The sequence below is a fragment of the Archocentrus centrarchus genome, chromosome 3, assembly GCF_007364275.1.
Source record: "Archocentrus centrarchus isolate MPI-CPG fArcCen1 chromosome 3, fArcCen1, whole genome shotgun sequence".
In the NCBI taxonomy this organism is placed as follows: Eukaryota; Metazoa; Chordata; class Actinopteri; order Cichliformes; family Cichlidae; genus Archocentrus; species Archocentrus centrarchus.
The window spans coordinates 1649152-1670475 of record NC_044348.1 but is presented as its reverse complement, the minus strand read 5'-3'; the positions used below and the strand labels follow the sequence as shown (position 1 = coordinate 1670475).

The following is a 21324-nucleotide window of genomic DNA, read 5'->3' as shown; positions in this document are numbered from 1 at the left end:
TACAGATCTCCACAAGCTGCTTTTAAAAAAAAAAAAAAAAAAGCTTTTTCAGCAGTAATAGTTCTCACACGTACAAACACACTGGGACAACTTACATCTTGTTCTTTCTTTTTTTTTTAATGTATAACAGGGCATGCCAAGTCACAGCATTCTGGTACATCACAACAGCAAGACACATTGAAAAATACTTGAATGTATCCTCACACACACACACACACACACACACACACACACACACACACACACACACACAGTCCCACAGCCATTCACACTTTTTTTTTGTTGAGACCAGAATAATTCTTAACTTCATTCAACATTAAGAAGTACCTACAGAGTACAGAAACAAGATGAGCAGCTGAGTTCATGTTCACCCTGCACGCCTCTGCATTCTGCTCAGATTCAACTCCTCATGTTCACTTTTAGTTTCAGAAAGCAGCTTAAATCTGACACAAAGCTGCATTAACTTTAATATTACAGTGGGCCAGTCTCCAGTCTGTATATGTGGAATGAGTACTTAGGACTGTAACTTTCTGCTTCAAATGAACAGAGCATGTCAGAGAATGAATGCGGTTAGTGGCCCAGTGTGAATGAATAAAGAGCCAAGACAGTGACAAACAAAAGGCCTGCAATGTGGAGTGATCAAGTCTAGCAGATAACGTCTCCTTTTTTAAAAATGTTTGAAATCACCATTGTCTCCAATGTTAACCTGCTGCAGTATATTGGATCAGTGCATCAGTAAACATGCGTCATGTTACCAACAGGTGGGAACCAGCATCACAAATCAGAGCTGATGCCTCAGGTACCAGGAAGCACCACGCTCTTCCATTACAGTGAACAGAGCATCTTTGGTTTTAGGCAGCTAGTCACAGTGAGGCAAATATTCAGGATATTTTGCACAATTCTCTGTTCCTTTGATCAATTAATGAGTTAATTAAGTGATATTAAGGCAAACTATGAATCTGTATGATTTATAAAAGTTAATCAAACTAATGTTTTATTTACATGTAAATGAATATGAGTGTAGGTTCATGTGAATGTGTGAATTAGGAGACTTTAGGCTGCAGTGTGAACGTGAGCTCACACACCTGCTGCTTGTTTCATCCTGTAATGTTAAAGTCCATATAAAACCATTTACATTTGGGCTAAATGTCTCGAGTACAAAAAGAAAAAAAAAAGGCACTGCCATTTGTTATTCTAAATATGACTTTTCCAGCTTTGTGCATGCAGTTTTAAAATATAAATTACACTTTTCCCCACATTTTTCTCCACCCCCCCCCCCCCCCCCCTATTTTCTTCCTTTTTTTTTTGTCTTTTTGTTTGTTTTTTTAAATTATTAAACATACAATATTCTTTTGTCAAATATATACGTAAGCCTGCAGTCAATACAGGACATCGGCTCTTTGATAAAATAAAACTAAATGACGTTAAAGAAGCAGTCAGGCGGTAACACTTTGTTACAGAATGGATGCTGCTGAATTTACAAAAACAAGCAAAAAACAATTCGCATTGGCATCTCATACTGACAAACTGACTAAACTGCAGAATCCATGACAGAAATAAAAGATACAAAACAGCATATATGTCATGACTTAAAGTACATTAAATGTTTTTGGAATATCGAGGCATTATTTAGCTGTTAATACTGCAGTGGGCACAGCGTTAGAAGCCTTCCTGGACACCCACAGAGCTGATATGCATTTAGGAAAAGCATTTGGTTTGATGTAAAGAGCCGTTCTCCCTCCGCTGTCCTGTCACAGGGATGTTTCACTGTCATAATGCACACATTTTTGACCCAGAGGTGCTGCAGGAAACCACAGCTCAGCAGAAATTGGAGGCCTGCCCTGCTGCTCAAAATACAGTCCGTGTAACTTTAATAATAATAATAATAAAAAGAATCACATGAACTCAGGTTTTTAAAATGCTGTCAGTCAGTTTTCATATAAATGTGGAACTTAAAAAAAAAAAAAAACTTGATAAATCAGAAAATGGCACAGAGATATAAAAGTAATTAAAAATACTGACAAAATCAAAACAAAACAATCTCCCCCCAAAATAGTTCCAATAATCCCTTTGATTACATGACTGACTGCAGGTTTGAGTACTTTTCTTCAACACATCTCACATAAAGAAGAAAAAGCAAACCTCCAATGACCGCGTCAAATCCTCGTACACCTTCCTCCTCAGTGCCATGAAGCTCGACTGTTGTCCAAAAACAAACAGAAGCACATGAGTGAGCCACGCTGCCGCACAGGCGCCAAAAATACAAACGCACTACTTGTATTTTCACTCAGTGCCATAATGCTGCGTATTAATCCACTGCTCAAAGTAGCCCCCCCAAACCCCAAAATATGCCATCTCACTGTGTGTGCCCAGCTGTTTTTGGTGGTTTGTTGAGTGCACACAGACAGCACTGATCACTGGACCGGCACGCTGTTGAATCTGGTCTCGGGTCTTTTCACTGGTTTTGTCCACAGTAAGAAAACTAAAGAGCAATGCCACCATTTAAAGCGACACACAGAAACTTAAAAGCCTTTCTCCCAAACGGGACCAAAGAAAGACGCTGTTTACAAGGCCCACAGTGGACCAGTCTATCTCCTGAACTCCCAAAGGTTACAAGAACGCATCACTTTTTACGCTGAAAGAAAGAGAAAATCTGACCATGAACTGACGTATCTGTGAAGGACCAGTTTTTGCTCTCGGCTGCGCTTGGGACAGCAAAGCTTCACATGAAGAAAAAAAAAAAAAATCATAGCATGACACTGAGATACAAACAATATCATAGTTCAACAACAGCAATAAAAAACAAAGTCAATAACTGTTAATATTTGAGATGTATGTATGGTCACCAGCCATAACATGTTAATACATATGGTATTTTAAATAATATTACACCTACACGATCAGCATCACCTCTGCAAAACAAAACAAACCAAAAAAACAGAAAAAAAGAATAAATAGTCTCTACTTTAAGTACTGATTCATATGGCAGTGACACTGAAAGAGTGAATATGGCAACATCTTGATGCTGCCCATCAACGAGGGGCAACAAAGGAGGAACATGCCAAAGGTGTAGCATCCACTCAGGGCTGAAAGCACACACTTAACACACAGAGTAAAACGTCCAGCTGAGTCACAGCTACCAAACTACACACATTTCATCAGATGTGTGCTCGCACAGATCCAGACTGCAGCGTTGAGCTGCCATCAGAAGATCTGAAGCCACGATTAACAGACCAGGATGGCAGTTTGGGCTGCAGAGAGGTGCCATAGCAGAATTTATGTGTTTTTGTCTTTATAATGCTGAAGGAGCCACTGACTGTTGTTTTCAGTGAGTTCTGTAGTGTTCTTAATTATGTTCTCCAAATCTTACCAGTGCTTTCTACTTATGTGGTGACTGATACATCTGATGAGCGGTGCGTCGATGACAATGGACACCAACTATGTCAGAAATGGCGTGATACTGGGTGCGGGTATGCCTCATGTCAATCAGCTGAGGCATCAGCTGCTGGCTGGCACTGACATGAGCTCATCTGCCTGATTTGCTTGTTCCGTAATTACTTTATAGATACAGCTCTTTTAAAAATCCCAGACCAAAGCTTTAGAAAACAGAATCTTATGTTTCCTGGAAGGTCGGAGAAACACCCAAAAAAGTAATTCCAAAGAAGATGAACTAAAACATGCACAAACAGTTGTATGGTCCCCTAACTGTGTGGGATACTTCAGACCAGGCTGTATTTTCAACCCTTAGATCCCCCTTTAGACACATCAACGAGAGGCATCAGAAGCTTTGTTTGCTTCTGTTACGGGGTTCATCCTCGCCTCCTTTTGTGGTTTATTTCTTAACGTCTGTCCGTCCACCAAGGCCGTAACTCTACAGTTCAGAATGAGTGTCAGACTGCTCCGTTCTTATCTGACTCCACTGCTGCTCAAGCCTTTGGATTGTAGTGTCTCACATTATCATATCAAGTATGACAGAATAGCAAAAAACTAATGAATAACTAAAACAATAATAACATAACTCTCAAAGATGACCATTCAGGTTCAGGACTTGCATTCTGTTAAACTAACCAGCTTATTTCAGAATAAACCTAATCCTGTAAAGTCTAGAATCCAGGCACAAAACAACTGAGGATAAATATTAAGACAGAATAACCATGAGATTAAGAATAAAAAATAAAATATAATCAATTTCATATACCATAGGCTGAGGCAGAGAAACACAAAACCAACCAGCTCTGACATCTCTCTACATGCTCAGTGAGTTTTTTTATGATCTGCTGGCATCTTGAACATGCCTGCGTCTCTCTGGACTTCAGCATCTGTCCTGCCATGACTGCAGTTGGCCAGCAGATGGAGGTAAACACTAATGAGACAATCTCGGGGAAAACTTCCCTTCATGGATCGACAGTGTTTCATTTCTCCAATGTTGCAATCCTGTAAGGGAAAAAAAAAAGAAGGAAAGAAAAAAAAAAAAAAAGATCTGAGTGGAAACTAAATCCACCTCCCATTTCTTCTGTCACCTTCTCCACTCCGCATTTCACAATCTTCCTTTTCTTTCTAAACAAAGATCTTTAGTTTTAACATGCAGCTTTGGCATATCCCCTTGTTTTAGAAAAATAACTAACCCCAGTATCTGAACATGCAGATAGATCCCACTGACTTATTAATCTCCCAGTTTATACGCATAAAAACCTACATTTTCAAAACACGAGTTTATACAGTACATGCTGTGGATGAACAATGTGTGTTGAGCGGCGCCAAATCCACTTCCTGCTACACTCATTCGCATCAACAGACTAAAGACATAATTAGACGTGACATCTTCCTCCATCATCTCCAGCCAATCAAAGGTCCTGCCTCTGATGTCTCTCTTTTAAAAACATCCTCTTCCCTTTCTAGTATCACCTCAGCTTGGTTCTTTCTTCTGCTACTTTCTGTGTCTTTCTCCACATCCCTTTCTTCCTCTTATCCCTCTCCACGTTATCCACCTCCATCTTTCTTGCTTCCTTCTCATTCTCTCTCCATAAATGTTCAGGCCAACATGACTTTGTTGTTGGCTGCTAAAATAAAGAATAAGCACATTAGTTGTAAACTAGAGTAATGGCTACTTGTGGGATGTAAAGCTTGTAGACAGCCAAGGCTTTACTGAATATATTATGCAAGTCATACCTGAAATCCATAAATGTTTCTGTACCCTCTGAAAGTAGCACATCATGATGTAAACAATAAATACATACAATAGAAAGAAAAGGTTTGTTGCCACCCAGTACTGAGCAAGAGGCCTTCTCAAGCTCTCTGAGCATCCTTCCTGGATGCTGTGTCCTTGCTGAAAACAGTCTGGGAAATCCCAAGCTTCCTTCTGCACCCTTGCGCCTCTGCTTGTCTCATCTTGTTTGGGGTCTGAGGTACTGCTATGATCTGAAAGATGCCACGAGCTGTGGTCGATGTGCGGGGATCAGACAGTGTGGGGGAGAGAAAGTCTCACTGAGCGCTGATCCAAAGCCCAGCATCTCCCTTCTGCTGGGGCTGACTGGACTGCTTCTGGCCTCCCCACGGGGTCAGGGGGCTAGTTTGCCCACACTGTCCAGGCCGTGTTTGATTCTTTTCATTCTCCTCACCCACATACAGGTGACTGTGCGGATGCTGCCCGAGCAGGAAGTGTGTCTTTCCAACCCGTTGGACGGTGCCAGTGTGATAGCTTGTTTGAGCTGTTTGATGATCGGCTCTCTTGTGTGTCTTGGATCCCGCCCGGTCCTTTGGTTGAGCTCTACCATTGGCTACAGGGAGAGGGAACGGAAGGGCTGGTGAGAGAGCTTCCTGAACCTGTGCCATCCTGCTGCTCTCACTCAGGTCCTCAGTTCATATTGTTGATGTGCGGTCTGCACCATCTAAAGAGGAAGAGCAGAGAGAAGAAGAGGCATCATAGTTTAACTCAGTGACGGCATCACTCATGACTCCTTTTCAGCATTCTGTCAGGTTTCAAAAGGACATTTTAATTAGAGTAACACTAAAAACAGGAAATGACATTCATTTCAGGGACTTGTGTTCTGTCCAGCCACAAACAAGAAATTATTTCTCTCCTGTATCCATAAAGTGAAATTTGTTTTGTTATTGCAATTTTGGCTTTGTTGCATTTTGCACCTCCGTGCTGTTTAATCCCTCTACTAATTGAGGTTAAAAAACAAACAAAAAAAACTTTTGAATTCTTACATGTACTAAATCTAATTTTGATCCTACTACTTGTGTAGTGGAACTTGTTACTCTGGGCTATAAATAATAATAATAATAATAATAATAATAATAATAATGTCATCTCATTTGAACTGAAAGCCTGAAGCTTTGCTAACTTCCTGAACAGCAAGGGGCTAGGGCCCACACTGTGACGGTGAGAGAACACATCTGTCAAAATACTGATAGAGCCTTACAGAGGAAAACAGCCTGACAGCTGCTGCCTGCGGTTCGGCTGAGGAAGAAAACGAGAGGAGACTTGTAATTCCACAAAAATAAAGCCAGTCGTGACGCAGGTGGACGTCATTGCGCGCTGCTGATTAGCATCATTGCAAAGAGGAGAATATACTGCATAACGATGGTGTAAATGGACAAAGGCTGTCACTGATAATCGTAAACAAACCTGATACCAAAGTGGATCATTACAGTATCTGACTGTTTAAGTTTGTTATTGGCTAGCAATCAATCTACTGCTGTTAATTAAATGGAGTGGAAACAGTTTGTGATGACATTAATGATGCAACAGTGTTTAATGTGGATGATGGCCGACAGCCAGACTGAGCTTCTGTGTTTCCTGTTAATTGTACATTCCTGTATTTTGTTTTACAGTTGATCCAATTATAAGCCTGGACTTGTTAAAGTCACACTGACTTAATTATCTACACTGTTACATTTGTCAGTATAGTTTACAGCAGGGGTCCTCAAATCCAGGCCTTGAGGGCCGGTGTCCTGCAACTTTTAGATGTGTCTCTGCTTCATCACTCCTGAGTCAAATATAGAAGTCATTAGCAGGACTCTGGAGAACTTGACTGCATACTGAGGAGGTAATTCAGCCATTTGATTCAGGTGTGTTGGATCAGGGACACATCTAAAACCTGCAGGACACTGGCCCTCGAGGCCTGGATTTGAGGATCCCTTACTTTACTTTACAGTCTGTGCAGTTTGGGAATCTACATGGTGCCAAAGAGAGGAGCAGCATCTGGTTCAGAGGCAGCTTGCTCTCAGTTCACTTTAGTCCAGGCTCTCTAAAAAGGGCCACCAAATGTCAGCATCTTTTTCCTCATACCGTCAAACATCGTGTTTTAGATCAGTTCCTGTGGTTTGTGCCGAGTTACCAAGTTATGTTTCTGAAGCTCAACACAACCAGCTTCATGTTGATGTTTTAGTGCCCAGTTCTGCCTTACCTAAAAGCACACTCTTTCAGACACACACAGAAGCATAAAGCAGCACTTGTCCATCGTTCGGTGCTGAGCACTGAGGCTCACTGTTTTCACTTCAGTTGAGTTTTGGCCCCGACTTTGAGCCAGACTAAAACTCACTGTACACGGGGATATCATTTCCACAACCCAGGTCAACAACAGTCTGACTCAATTAAGGTCTCTTCCGCTACAGTCCAATGCTGACATATTTAAGAGCTCGAGACTGTGTTTTTGTAAGATCAGCATTTTAAGTCAAGTTCATAAATTTTGTGATCCATCCTAAAACAACAGGAAAGTGCTTCCATAGTGTGTCTCACTAGGTAAGGACTGAAGTCTGCTTTCTTAAAAACAGATCTTATAGCAGTCAAATGTCTAAGATCTCTTAACAAGCAATAGTCTGCAAATATATTTTGGTTAATTGTTTTGGTTTAGATAAAAGAAAAGGGTTCTTTTAAACCTAAAATTTATATCAGAATGTAAAACAGCTTCATGTCCCTGTAAAGCTGACAAAAAGATTTTCTTACAAGCTCAAGTAAGAAGCTTCACGTTTCAATTTACCATATTAAACCAGAAAAAATAAGTATTACATTTCTTTAAACTAACTTAGAATAGTAATTTGGTTTCTTAAATCACATGAATTAAAATAATTCTCTCAGTAATGCTCTGCCATCCTAAACTACAGCATCCAGTGATTTGATCAGTCACTCCAGAGCTTCAGACGGCCAGTCGGAAATTTGAAAATCCTCTGCGGCCTAATCAAACCTATAATCACAACTAATTTCTCTGTGTTTTCATTCACTCATTTTGAGCTACTCAACATTTATTTGCTGAACATGATTCTCCACTACCAACTTCACTTTCTAAATTACCGTAAGTTCTTACCAACTAACAGCGAGCAATAAGACGAGTTCAAGAAAAAGGAAAAGAGAAAAGAAATAATAATGCTAAAGAAAATTTAAAAGCCTATGACTTTCATTAGTTCAGTTTGTGTTTCAAATGTAAATATGTCATGGAAATTTAGAACTAAATTAAAAATAAATAAATACTATCAGCCTGGCTGTAGATTCTTTAGGTGGCACAAATCCCCCGAAGTACAAATTCTAGATCCATAATTACAGGTCTCAGTAGATCTTAATGGGATGCAGATGAGCCTCAGTGACTTTATTCACCATATCAATTCAAAAGCAAATGACTAAGTAAGAACCAGGAATAAGAAATGCTAAAATCATAACAGATATAAACCACTAAGAATTCTCTTGCTTTCTGTGATTGGCATCATTATGATAAGAGGCAGGTTGTTTTTAGTAGATCTATCTATGGCATCAATTTGAAAATCCTAGGTCACATCATTCTCACATTCACAAAGTTGAAAACGCCCCCCCCGTTCAGCCTTTTTAGACTGAGCGGTAAAAACCCTGGTGAAGAAGCCCTTTAGGATTCCAAAAGAAACTTTTAATAGAAAAATCTACTTAATTTGGAACTAATCCCAAATGTTTTTATCCTATACAATCACTGGATTCACCCTTTTGACTGTATAAAGATTTAAAGAATGCAACTTTTACAATTATATATTCCTATCTATTTAAAATTTTTAAATCTTATAAGAATTAAGAATTTCAGTGAGCTAATTTTTTTACTTTTAAAGTATTTATTGTACATGACATCTTGAGGCTCACCTGCAGTACCTTTACAGTCCACTAGAAGGCTGCAGCCCACACTTTGTGGATCACTGGGTTAGACTGAATGTCACATTTCTCCAAGTTGCGTAGCAGCTCATATTTGTCTATTGGACACAGTTGCTGCTAAAACCAGCTTTTCTCCTGCGGCTTTTCCATTTTATTCCCCCGTCTTAAATTAACCTGCCTTTACTGCTGCCAGAGTTTTCCAAATTACCATGTTTTGGACCTGCCTGGTCAGACTGAAACATCAAAATCCAAAGCCATCTGAAAAATCCTGATTGGGCTCCAACAAATCTGGAATTATCTGTCAAAATTTCCAGCTGTAGAAAAAAAAGCTAATTGATAGTGTTGGGATGCATCAGTCAGCCCTTGCACCCATGTTAATATCAACTCGAGATCAAAAGAGATGGAGCTTTAACGAGACTCACTGACTGACCTCGCGGACAGTCTGGGCTTTACATCAGACTTTGGACAGAGTCTGAGGAAGCAAGAGTGAGAGTGTGCTGCTTACATGGTTGATGTTGTTCTTTTATTACAGAACTGCAGATAAGACAGCATTGTGCATAAACAGGTTACTGGTGGCTGCTTATTAGCAGCAACAGCAGCAATTAGCAACTCCAGTTCCTGAGCTGGTTCCTCAGAATGTCTTCCGTGAAAATGAAAAATGCGTGTAGACTGCATTCATAAAGTGCAAACACAGACCTTTGACATCACTGCATCTGCCAAGTACAATCCACTTCATTTAGATTTAAAGGCAGCTTTAATGCTCCATTCCTTCTTCACTGCACATTTCACAGCTTTCATTGTGCAATATTATATTATTGCTTGTGCAGATTATTAGAGCATATCCTTTACAAGAGGCTCTTTTTTCTTGTCCTCAGCCAACCCCAGCAGCGTTCTATGTTACTGTATTATATGGTTTAAATATGAGGTTCAGTGAAAAACGTACCTCCCAAGGCATGTTCTGTCATACTCAAACACAAAGACTCAAGGCGATTATTGATGTCTGGCTCTGTCACTGGCAACTGAAGATCTGTGCAGCAAAAACATATTGAAAACAACATCAGTGTCAGTGAAAATATCCAACACAAAGAGATGATGTGCACCTGATTTTTCAGAAGGAAAAAGAGGAATAAATTAGATTGTATCAGAATCTGCTTCAATAATCTTTATCTGATGATTAATAAAGAGACTCCAGACAATATATAACAGCTTGATATTCATCATTATATCAATCTGCAGAACACTGCTTAGCGTCCTCCTGAAAGGTTAGACATGTGAAAATTACTGTAAACAAAACACTCAAAAACAAAATCTGTAGAAATCAGCAGAAAACTTTACGTTAAAAAATGTAAGATGTACATTTATGGAACTAGGAAAAAAGTGGGGAAAAAAAAAAAAGAAAGGAAAAACTGATGAGTCAACTGAGCTTCTAGCTGCAATGATTTGCATAGATAAGTTGCAAATTAAAAAGCCAAACATTTACTTGTTCCACTTGCCATTTTTGTTTAGTTTCTAATCCTTGTAAGCTGAATCTGACATGCTATTTTTAATCTTAAAATGAAAATCAGAACTGAACTGACAGATTAAAGACAGGTACAGTATATTCAGGTAACACAGTTAAAAAAAAAAAAAAAAAAGACTAAAGCTGTTAAGATTTATGAACACCATGGGGAAAAATACAATTTTGGCATTACCTCAAAGACATCTATGTAATGTGTTGGAGAGATATGTAGTAAAGTTAGCATAGCATGTGAACCCAAGAGCCTCCTCCTGTACCACTTTGTATCTCGAGAGGATAGTGAGTCACTGCACTGAATCCAATCTGCCCTCAGCCCAACATGAAAGCAGTAAGAAGTACTGCAGCACCGTTGGCAAACAGGTGTACTGCCCTTCAAATAGTGTACCTGTGTGGTTCTCTTTGACTCTCTTTTGCTACTACAAGCTTGCTATTATTATTTAATAGTGCTATTTAAGAGGTTTCCAGAGTTTAGACTCTGGGAGCCTCTTTGAGAAACTTTGTTTTAAAAAGGAAAAATTAACATCACGTGGCTGACCAAATCAACAGTTTCTCATTGACAGGCCACCTTTAGAAAAGTGGTACGAAAATACATTTCCTTTAACCCATAATGAAGAAGTTAAAATTAGTCTTCACATCTTTACGTCTCCCAAATGAATTATAAATCTTTACACGTACATTGTCATTCCACAGTCACTACAGAGTTAAAGATATAGATAGTAACATTTTTATAATCTGGTAATTAAATTTATTTTAAAAGTAGATACTAATCACCAAACTTACTTGAAGTGCCCTCTCTTATCTTTTAAACGCCCAGATGTTAGCTGATTTTGTGCCCAGGAAGCTAAATAGCAACCTAGCAACCACTTCAAGTCATTCAGTCCTTAGCTGAGTCTTCAACACAGACTGGGCAGTGAAGAATCCCTTGTGGCCAGAGAGACAAGCTGAGTTAGGCCCAGTAGTCCGCACTGGGCTATTTATAGGATCCAAATCCCTACCATCACCCCCTCTACCCACACACCCGACCAGCCCCCTGTGTACACACTTAGAGCCACACAAATACACGCTGGACTCAAAAATAAAACAAACATCTAATGTACGCTTGTTTCTTCATCCTCCCCCCATTTTTTTAATTTTTTATTTGTGAATTGTGTCTCAGCTAATGAGGGACTTCACCCAAATGTTGGCAAACAGAAAGGATTAACAGAGTGGCTGGAGGGGTGAAGGATAGATACCATTTCAAACCAGTTACCCTGGCAGTGACACAGCTTTAGTCACCGTTGAGAGTAACTTATGCGTGCATGACTCTGCAGAATTGTCAAAGACGGAGAGAAAGGGGTGGCAGAGGCGGGGGGGGGAGGAGAGGAAAGGGAAAAACAGAGATGGGAATCTAAGAAAGAAGGCGAATGAGTAAGAGGGAAGGAAAGTGGGCCAGGGAACCCCATCCTCACTGCACAAAGAGCCTCATTGTGAGACTTGTCTGACTCTTTCCTCTCTCCCAGCCTCCAGCTCTTCCTCTCTCACATAGCCTCTCCCTCCACCTAATTTTCCTCCTCATTTGGTCTTTTTAACAATATGTTTTTCCTCTTCATTCAAAAAAAAAAAAAAAAAGGGATATTTCTGTCACAGCTTGTCCTTATAAATGGTAAATAGTCTGTCCTTGTATAGTGCCTTTAAAGCTTAGCTGTGGCCCCTCCTATTACTGTCCACTGTTTCTTAGTGACCGAGTACCAACCAGCAGAGGCTATTACAGGTCACTTTGCCTGGCTCCAATGGTTGCTGTGACTGGAGCACTTATGGACATTACAGGCAGGCTTTCAGGTCTCAGTTCAGATTGTTAACTTAGGTCAAAGCAGTGCTCGAGCATGACACACAGCTGAGGGGCACATGACTAGAGAGCCCTTGGGCTTATGGCGTTAGGGTCAAAACACTGTGTGCATCTCTCCATTTCACATAATATAGATATCCTAGCCAGTGCATTAAAAGCATTTTTTGTGGAGAAACATGACTCTTCAGACCACTTCCTCAGTCTTAGCTGTGGCAGGTTATAGCATTTTGTGCCAGGGCTGAGGGTGGACCAGGTGTGCTCTGGGATTCCAAGAGAACTGCAGAGCTAACATTAGCATACAGCAGGTGCCTGTCTTCTTTGGTAGGGCAGCTCATGAACAGAGTGAAACTGGAAATGGACGTTTCCAAAGTCACTTGAATTTAGTCCCCAGAAATACTGACTAAAGTACTGGGGTTCAGAGTGTAGACTCATAGTAACAGAGCTGATAACATCACACATGGCTGATGGGCAAGTGAATGGAGAAATGTTATCAACCAACAAGATGGCATGAAAACTCCTTGGGCATGTAATATGGATGCAACTCCACTACTAACACTTCAATATGCAGGCTGCAGAAATGATCCTTCATGGTAACATGACCAGGGTGGCACCATTTGCTGTTAATAAAAGCAGCAAGTCCTGCGCCTCCTTTCTTGCCACTCTCAAATTTGTTTCTGTTTGCCAGGATTCATCTGAAAGCAGTGGTAATGATGTGATCCAGTGTTTTTGTGAAACAGAATATTCTACACCCAATGAAACTCACTTAAGTTCACACTCCAATCTCTGTTACTCATTAGAGGGGGGGGGTATTACTTGTGTGTCCCCTACTTCACTGGCCTCTGTTGAAGTCCATTTTTTTCCCACAAACATTGTCAAAATAAAAGCACCCCAGGTCCATCAGAAACAATTGTAATTTAGCTGACACACTCTTGACAAATGAAGCATGAAGCTAAAACAAGACAAGGCTAACTAATGCATTACTAGTATGCACTGTAAATAATAGAGTTGGGAGGATTCTACTTTATTCAGTTGGTCCCAGAAGTTTAACTACAGCTGTCAGCAGCTATCAGGCTGATGGTCAGCACCATCAATGCAGATGAATTAATGAGCCGATATTCCTGTCAGTGCCCAAAGTGATTCGAAACGTAAATGTTAGTGTGTCCCAGCATCACTCACCGGCTTGCTGGAACGTGACCATAGTTTGTGGCGTGGTGTGAACTGGCAGGGAACGGGTCCTCTGCACGGAGCTGTGGGTCCGACTGGGCATGCTATTACTTCCTCCGGGGTTGGCAAACCACGGACCCTGAAGAGAACATTTCAAGATTACATTGTAGAGAACACACAGTGATCACCCGAGTCCCAGCTACTGCTGCAGACCATCTGTCCATCAGATTAAGGAGAAATCTGTTTGGTTTTTTGCTTCTACTCTCAAAATGCAACTAATTAACTAAAATGTTCACATAAATTTGGCTCGAATAACTATCAGGACGTTGCCACACGTTGCCAGAAAAAAATAAACAAAAAAAAAAAGTATTCATAACTATAAATTACTATTTATGAATATTTAGAGAATCAAACTCAAATCAAGTTTAACTGGGCCACATGGCCATTGTTTTTTTTTCTTTTATGGTACAAGAAAATTTAGGCAATATTGTTTTGAGCATTCGCTGCATTTTTCTTTGTTTAAAGCTAACAATAAAAGATGAACTTCAGATGTTACAATAGCCTGTGGATTACAGTTAAGATTCAATGGAGAAATTTAACAGGCAAAAATCCCATTTCTTGACTAAACTTCATGCTCAAATTTCATGCTTAAAGATTCTGCTCCAAACCTCCCTACTCATTCCCCACATCAGTGCTTTGGCTAAACGTTCACTGATCAAAAACATGCAGGAAATGTGCAAGCTTGAAAGAAGTCGCGTATGACCACAACTTCTTAAATAGTTTCATTCCCCACACTCCTGTCTGAATGTCTGGCCCACACCTAATGACAGTCTCAGATGCTCACCACACGAATTCCTCACTGTAACCTGCCCATTATACCCCGAACACTACTGCCATATGCCCCTCCCCTCACCTCTATTCCTCACCCATCTCCCCCCTCACGGCCCTCCAGCACTGCGGGCCAGGGAAAAACAGGAAATGCCTGTGCACTGTTCTCACTGCCTCTGACTGGCTCTCTCTCTCTCTCATATATATACACACACACACACACTCAAACACTCCCTCTCTCTTATTGTCCCTCCTCCTTCAACAGCACGGCTACCTCTCCCAAAATATGACTCACACATTTCCTACCCGCCCTCCTTCTCCGTCTCTCTGCACATCCACACACAAGAAGATCCAGTGTGACGAGGAGAAACTGAGGTATTTCCTACCATTGTGAGGGATAAGAGAGCGAGAAAGAGGGAGGGAAAGAGAGGGAGGGACAGAAAGGTTTCCAATAAACTGGGTCAGCCCAGACAGAAGTGTGCCAGGATGGGCCTGAAACAGCTCCACAGCTCCTCCTGTTTCAATGTTCTGCACTGACGCAGAGCCTCTGGTATGTGGGGTGACCTGCCTATGAGTTCCATCCACCTCACTTCATTCACCAGACACCACCACTGTTCCTCTTCCTCACCCTGCATTTCTTTGTCATGGAATAAAAAGACTATTTCAGGCAGAATACATGCTGAAGAAGGAATTCTGCCGCCTGAGGTACTGTAAACATCCTAGAATGTATTATTATCCACTATAAAATATCCCTTTGTACAGTCACATACACACCACTGCCATTCACTACCATCCCTTTAAACACATAATTCAGCTCCCATTATGTAAGTATTCTGCTGATGTATTTATTTAAATCAGACATTAGGAAATAATCAATAGCCAATGTAGCATGTAGTAAACATAAGTATGACTATGTAAACCAAGTGTGTTGAGGGGGGGAACAGAGGGGGTAAGGTTAGGCTTAAAACTTTCCTTTTGAATAAAGTTTATAGTTAGGGCTGAATCAGGTGAACCAGACCCCTCCCTTAGTTGTGATGCTACAGACCTCCCATGGTGTTTCTTCTTCACTCATCCCTTTTCACTCTGTGTTTATACACCACTCATCATTCATTAGTTTTTATTAATCTCTGGCTCTCTTCCACAGTGTGTCTTTTGTCCTGTCTCTCCCCACACCCCCCAACTGGTCACAGTAGATGACTGCCCCTCCCTGAGCCTGGCACCGATGAAGGTTTCTTCCAGTTAAAAGGGAGTTTTTCCCTCCCACTGTCGCCAAGTGTTTGCTCATAGGGGCTCATTTTGATTGTTGGCTTTTCCGCTGTAAGTATTTTATGGTCTTTACCTTACAATATAAAGCACCTTGAGGTGCTATATAAATATCTGAATAATTTACAAATGAGACAATTAATCAGTTGCTTAGATACAGACACAGAGTTTTGTTTTTGTTTTGTTTTTTTTAAAGAAACTCTGTATCTGGGTTGGTAGTCTGATGACCTTGTGCTAGCAAAACTGATACAATACTGGTAATACAAGTTGGTTATTATATGCTGGGTTTTTTTATGTCTGTCCTTGCTGTCCACTGACCAGTCCATCCCGCTGCTCTCCCTGTTGGTTAACTCATCTCTGCTTACTGGTTCAAATATTCTGCTTTTGTTTGACTTACATGTCTCCCTTGCTTGGGACCAGTGGGTGTGCTGCTGGAGCTACGAGGTGTGGGTCCCAGCAGCCCCCCGCTGCCCAGCAGGCCCAGCCTGGCACCCGGCAAGCTCCGGGAGGGCATTTGGAACTGGTGAAGGCTCCTCCTGGCTGACACGCTGCCCCCAACACAGCCAGTGGTAGGGAGAGAGTTGGACTGGCCAAAACGGCTGTGGGAGAACAAACCAAGAGTTAGATAGCAGCAAGCACAGTTTTAAGGTGCTGGAATGTTGAAAGAATAGCAGCTGTGCATTAAAATAATATGAACAGAAGATTCTTTTGTACAATAATTATGGCATCTCCAATTATCTTCCAATTTCAGGAAGCTGTGCTGCTGGGTAGAAGAGAGACAACCATTTTATACTAATTGTACCTTTACTAAAATAGTTTTAAATGAACATTTAATGTAAATGCTAGTTTGAATGTAATTCAGTGTAGTAGGAGTAACAATATAATCATCTCAAAGCTACACTACAGCTTATTAACACAATAGTTTCTCCTAAAACCTAACTTGAAGTGGCTTCTCTGTCGTCGACATTAATTTTCTGTTAAAACAGTTTGTGCAAAATCATTCTGTACAATATATCCAACACCTTTCACAGCTGTTTCCCCTTCATTGAACCCGTTTCAGACAGAAATCTCTACTTTTCTCACATTCTGTTGTTTCCCCAGTTGTTTTATCATAGTTTGTCAAAGGTTTAATGTTTCAGTTGTGTTTCCTGTAATAAAGATGGTTAAAAAAAAATCTGATTATTGTCCATCTGTGTGTGTACCTCCTCTGCGGTCGGTACCCTGCAATGTCAAGCAAGTTTTTCCTCGGAATGGACCGGAACAGCCTCTGGACCTGTTGTTTCCATGACAATAGTCTCTTCTTCTGCGTCTCAGTGAAGGACTGAGAAAAGGGGAGAACAAGGATTATGAAATCAGGGGTGAAATGAAGCTGAAAACATGGCTAAGGAAAACGCCTCACATCAGAGAAAGATACTGGACATTTATACTAAAGCACAATGATATTTGGCCCTAACCGAGACTATTAGTAGACAAAGAAAGAGTGAGATAGAGCCTGCCTTTTTGAGCTAATGGGAATCTTCTCTGATTCATGGTGAGTACACTGGACATCTCTTCTGTATTTTACTTTAGACATAATTACTTGTTAAACTGTAAAAAAAATTCAAATTTATAAATAATATCAGATGTTCTTGTGCTGCTAATCTATTTAAGCACCAGACACAATAAACCTCAGTTAATAATATGTGAGCCATTATTAATACTTACAAATTTACCCTTAAAGCCCTTTCTTTGAACTTACAACATTAAAGATTATTATTTTAATAACAGAACTACATATTTTGATACATTTTATTTACTTAATATTTATTTGGGAATTTGGGGGGGGGGGGGGGGATTGCATTGAACTGATACTATTATCCAATATAAACATCAAAGTGGGTGGGTGGGTGGGGGGGCTACCTCATGAATAAGGCACTTGTCAATGAGTTGTAGGTAGGAGCTGATGTTGTCCTCATCCGACCTTGACACCAGCAGCTGTGTACAAACTGTGGATGGGATAGAGATGAAAAGAAAGACATTAAATCCAACACCTCCCTCGGCCCCAGAAATCAACCTTGGATGCGTGCTGGTGCGTGCAGCTCACCTTTGCCCATAACACGAGTGAACTGACCAGGTAGATCCCCCTCAGCGATGACACTTGTGCCAGACTCAGCCTCTCCTCCACTTCCCCCACTCAGGTGCGAGCTGAGTGCAGTGCTTTTGCCCTCCGGGGTCATCATGGGGCGATTCAAGGAGGCCTCCTCGCCACCACTGAAAACCTTAATAGGAGTCATGATCATTTGGTGGAGCTCCTGCAGTGGGGCACGAAGATTACCACCCTCCAACACATCCTGGAAGCAGCAAATGATAGCAGTTAAGGATGGTTTTACTTCACAGACTGATGACATTCTGAAATCTACTGATGTGACAGATGAATTGTATCATTTAAATTACTAAAACTGCAGCATTATGCTCACTGTGGACCACATCTATGGAAATACATTTATCCTCTATCTGTGCCATCTGCAGTGAGTGTACACCCCCCATATCTATGATAGGAACTGGCAATAGAGAAAATGCATCACAGACAAATTTGTTAATCTTACTGCAAATTAGAAAAGGAGTTGTGACAAAGAAAATAAAATGATTTGGCCATGTGTCAGTGATGTTGCTCAAAAAATGTAACAGTTTTTAATCAGCATCAAGTCAGTTAAGCTTCTGGGATGTTGATCTGGTCAGTTAAGTAGCAGAGGGGGTTGTTAATCTGTTTGATGTTAATGAAATTAACAACAGGTGCACTACAGGGTCAACAATGAGACAACCCCGAAAACAGGGATGGCTTTACAGGTGGAGGCCACTGGAATTTTTTTCCTTCCTCATCTTTTCTGACTGTTTTGTCACTGGTTTTGCATTTTGCTAGGGTCAGTGTCACTACTGGTAGCATGAGGTGATACCTGGACCCTACAGAGGTTGCACAGGTAGTCCAACATCTCCAGGTTGGCACATCCAGTGCCATGCCATTGCCAGAACATTTGCTGTGTCTCCCAGAACAGTCTCAAGAGCATGGAGGAGATTCCAGGAGACAGACAGTTACTCTAGGAGAGCTAGACAGGGCTGTAGGAGGTCCTTAACCCATCAGCAGTACTGGTATCTGCTCCTTTATCCAAGGAGGAACAGGATGAGCACTGCCAGAGCTACAAAATGACTTCCAGCAGCCACTGGTGTGAATGTCTCTGACCAAACAATCAGAAACAGACTTCATGAGAGTGGCCTGAGGGCCTAACATCCTCTAGTGGGCCCAGAGCCCAACACCGTGGAGCCCAACTGGTATTTGCCATTACCAGAAGGGTCCACCACTGATGCCTCAAGCTTTTTCACAGATGAGCAGGTTCACCCTGCCCACATGTTACAGAAGTGAAAGGGTCAGGAGAAGGTCTGGGGAGGCACATCGATGGAGGGATGCACAGAGCCCTACGGGGTAGGCAACGGCACCCTGACTGCCATTAGGTATTGGGATGAAATCCTTGGACCCATTATCAGACTCTACACTATTGCAGTGGGTCCTGCACTCCTCCTGATGCACAACGTCTGGCTTTGTAGTGAAAGTATGAAGGCAGTTCCTGGAGGATGAAGGAATTGATACCACTGACTGACCCCCACGCTAGCCTGACCTAAATCCATAGAACACCTCTGAGACGTTATATTTCTGTCCATCTGACACCACCACGTTGGACGTAAGACTGTCCAGGAGCTCAGTGATGCCCTGGTCTGGGAGAAAAATTCCCAGGATACCATTCATTGTCCCTTTAGGAGCATGCCCGATGTCGTCAGGCATGCACGCAAGCACCCAAGGGACTATACAAAATACTAAGTACCATTTTGAGTTGTTGCAATTACATTTAGGCAAAATCGAACAGCCTGTTGCATCATTTCCAACAAACAATGTGGCATCCTTTGGTTCTTAACATATTACCTTGTCCATATCAGTATAGATATCCAGCATGACCCCCCCCAATTGAGATGCCATGTGCTTTAAAACTGTTCCTTTATTGGTTTTGAGCAGTGTTGTTAGACGAGCAATTCACAAAGACGTGTGAGAGAGGTGTGCTGTTGTAATTTCATGTGTACCCAATTGTTAGTGAGACTGGATGCAGTTCAAACTCAGCAGTGTCAATTATAAAATCAACCAGGTTGCTCATTCAAACATGAACCAGATATGTTAATATGCAGAATAAAGGCAGGGATTACATGTCTAATAAGGCTGCACAAACATGTGGTAAAACAGAAGGCAGAGGAGAGCAGCCAAACAGAAAAATATCAACTGATAACAAAACACTTATTAAATGCCTTACTTTTTTCAGGAGCACTGACTGAATGCTCCAGATTGTACTCTGCTGTTTCAGTTTTACTTTCACTTTCACATGTGTCTTTTTCTGATAATGAACCAACCGTTTCAAATGGAAGGACTCACATGTAACAACATGCACGCAAGGTGAGACTGGCTTCAAAACACAGAAGCTCAGATTACAACACAGAGTGAGTGTGACTTTATTTTCTACTAAGTAAACTTTACTCCAACTTATCATCACACACCAAACAGTACAAAATTATATAGACAAAAGACAGGCAGATGGGGCAGGACCACTAATAACAAAAATATATTTTAGTGGTCCTTCACTTATGTCCGCACACGCATCATATCAGCCTCAGTCCACAGTGCAACGCAGCACACGAGTCTGTATAAACTCAAAATATCCAGGAACAGGTGTCTTGTTTCCCAAGCTCTCCAAATGCACAGTAACACACTTTTAAAATGAAGCATTGGTTAAAAGGTTAAGCCTGAATTTAGCTGCCTCAAGAAGTCCTGTCTATTGAGTGCCCTTGAGCGTCATTGTCTTGCTTCAAAGACTGAAAGAAAGAGTGAAAGGGTGGGGGAGGCAGATGAGTTTAAATTCGGAGCCCAAAAGTCTCTTTCCTGGATTAGGTGTTCCCTTAGCTGCCATCTCAGATACATAACACCAGCTCAGAATGGCCACCCCTCTCTCTCACACACACACACACACACACACACACACACACACACACACACACACACACACACACACACACCCTGGGCTAGAGTAAAGGTAGAGTCCTGTGTTGTCTACTAAGATTATAAGCTAAATGACCAATTTTAAAAACAAAACAAAAAAACAACAACAAATAAGCTTTATGGTTTACGTCGTGTGCTGAGGAAGAGGAGGCTTGGATTTAATATATATAGTCATTCTGACCTTTTCCAGGCTGCGAAGTAGGTTCTGCCTCTCTTTGAGCTTCTGAATGCTGATAACGATCTTGTGTCGTGCTCCTTTAGTGACTTTCTGTTGGAGGAAACAGTTTGGCATCAAACATCCCGTCTCATCGACACAGTACAGGCCTACAGTAACGATATCCATCTTACAAACACAGTGTTAAAGTTCATCCAAGTGGAAAGATGTTTTGTGTTTATTCTTTCTCAGCACGAGTTAGGCCTATCTCATGAGGGGGTGGGGGCTGATTTTCTTTTTCACATGTAGTATGCAGCTGGAGATGGTCTGCTTTACATGCATTCTCACTACTTTAAAATATTCTGATGGTTTAGATTCATACACTAATCTT

At 41.2% G+C, this 21324-nt stretch overlaps 1 protein-coding gene across 2 annotated transcripts in view; it reads right to left on the bottom strand.

The window, feature by feature from the left end:
* Positions 1–1292: 1292 nt before the first annotated feature.
* samd4a (sterile alpha motif domain containing 4A) overlaps positions 1293–21324 on the bottom strand; it is a 53483-nt gene continuing 33451 nt past the window's right edge. Inside the window, exons 6-14 of one of the 2 annotated variants that reach the window (XR_004019696.1) lie at positions 20961–21047; positions 17792–18038; positions 17608–17693; positions 16911–17029; positions 16106–16307; positions 13630–13756; positions 10056–10139; positions 5170–5888; positions 1293–5060 (exon numbers count right to left, since the gene is read on the bottom strand). Coding sequence is in view for 1 of the 2 variants with exons in the window: in XM_030725887.1 (XP_030581747.1) it covers positions 5860–5888; positions 10056–10139; positions 13630–13756; positions 16106–16307; positions 16911–17029; positions 17608–17693; positions 17792–18038; positions 20961–21047 (981 nt within the window). In the remaining variant the exon portion in view is untranslated. Of the gene's footprint in view, positions 5889–10055; positions 10140–13629; positions 13757–16105; positions 16308–16910; positions 17030–17607; positions 17694–17791; positions 18039–20960; positions 21048–21324 lie in introns of both variants that reach the window. The other variant, XM_030725887.1, reaches the window with a different exon arrangement.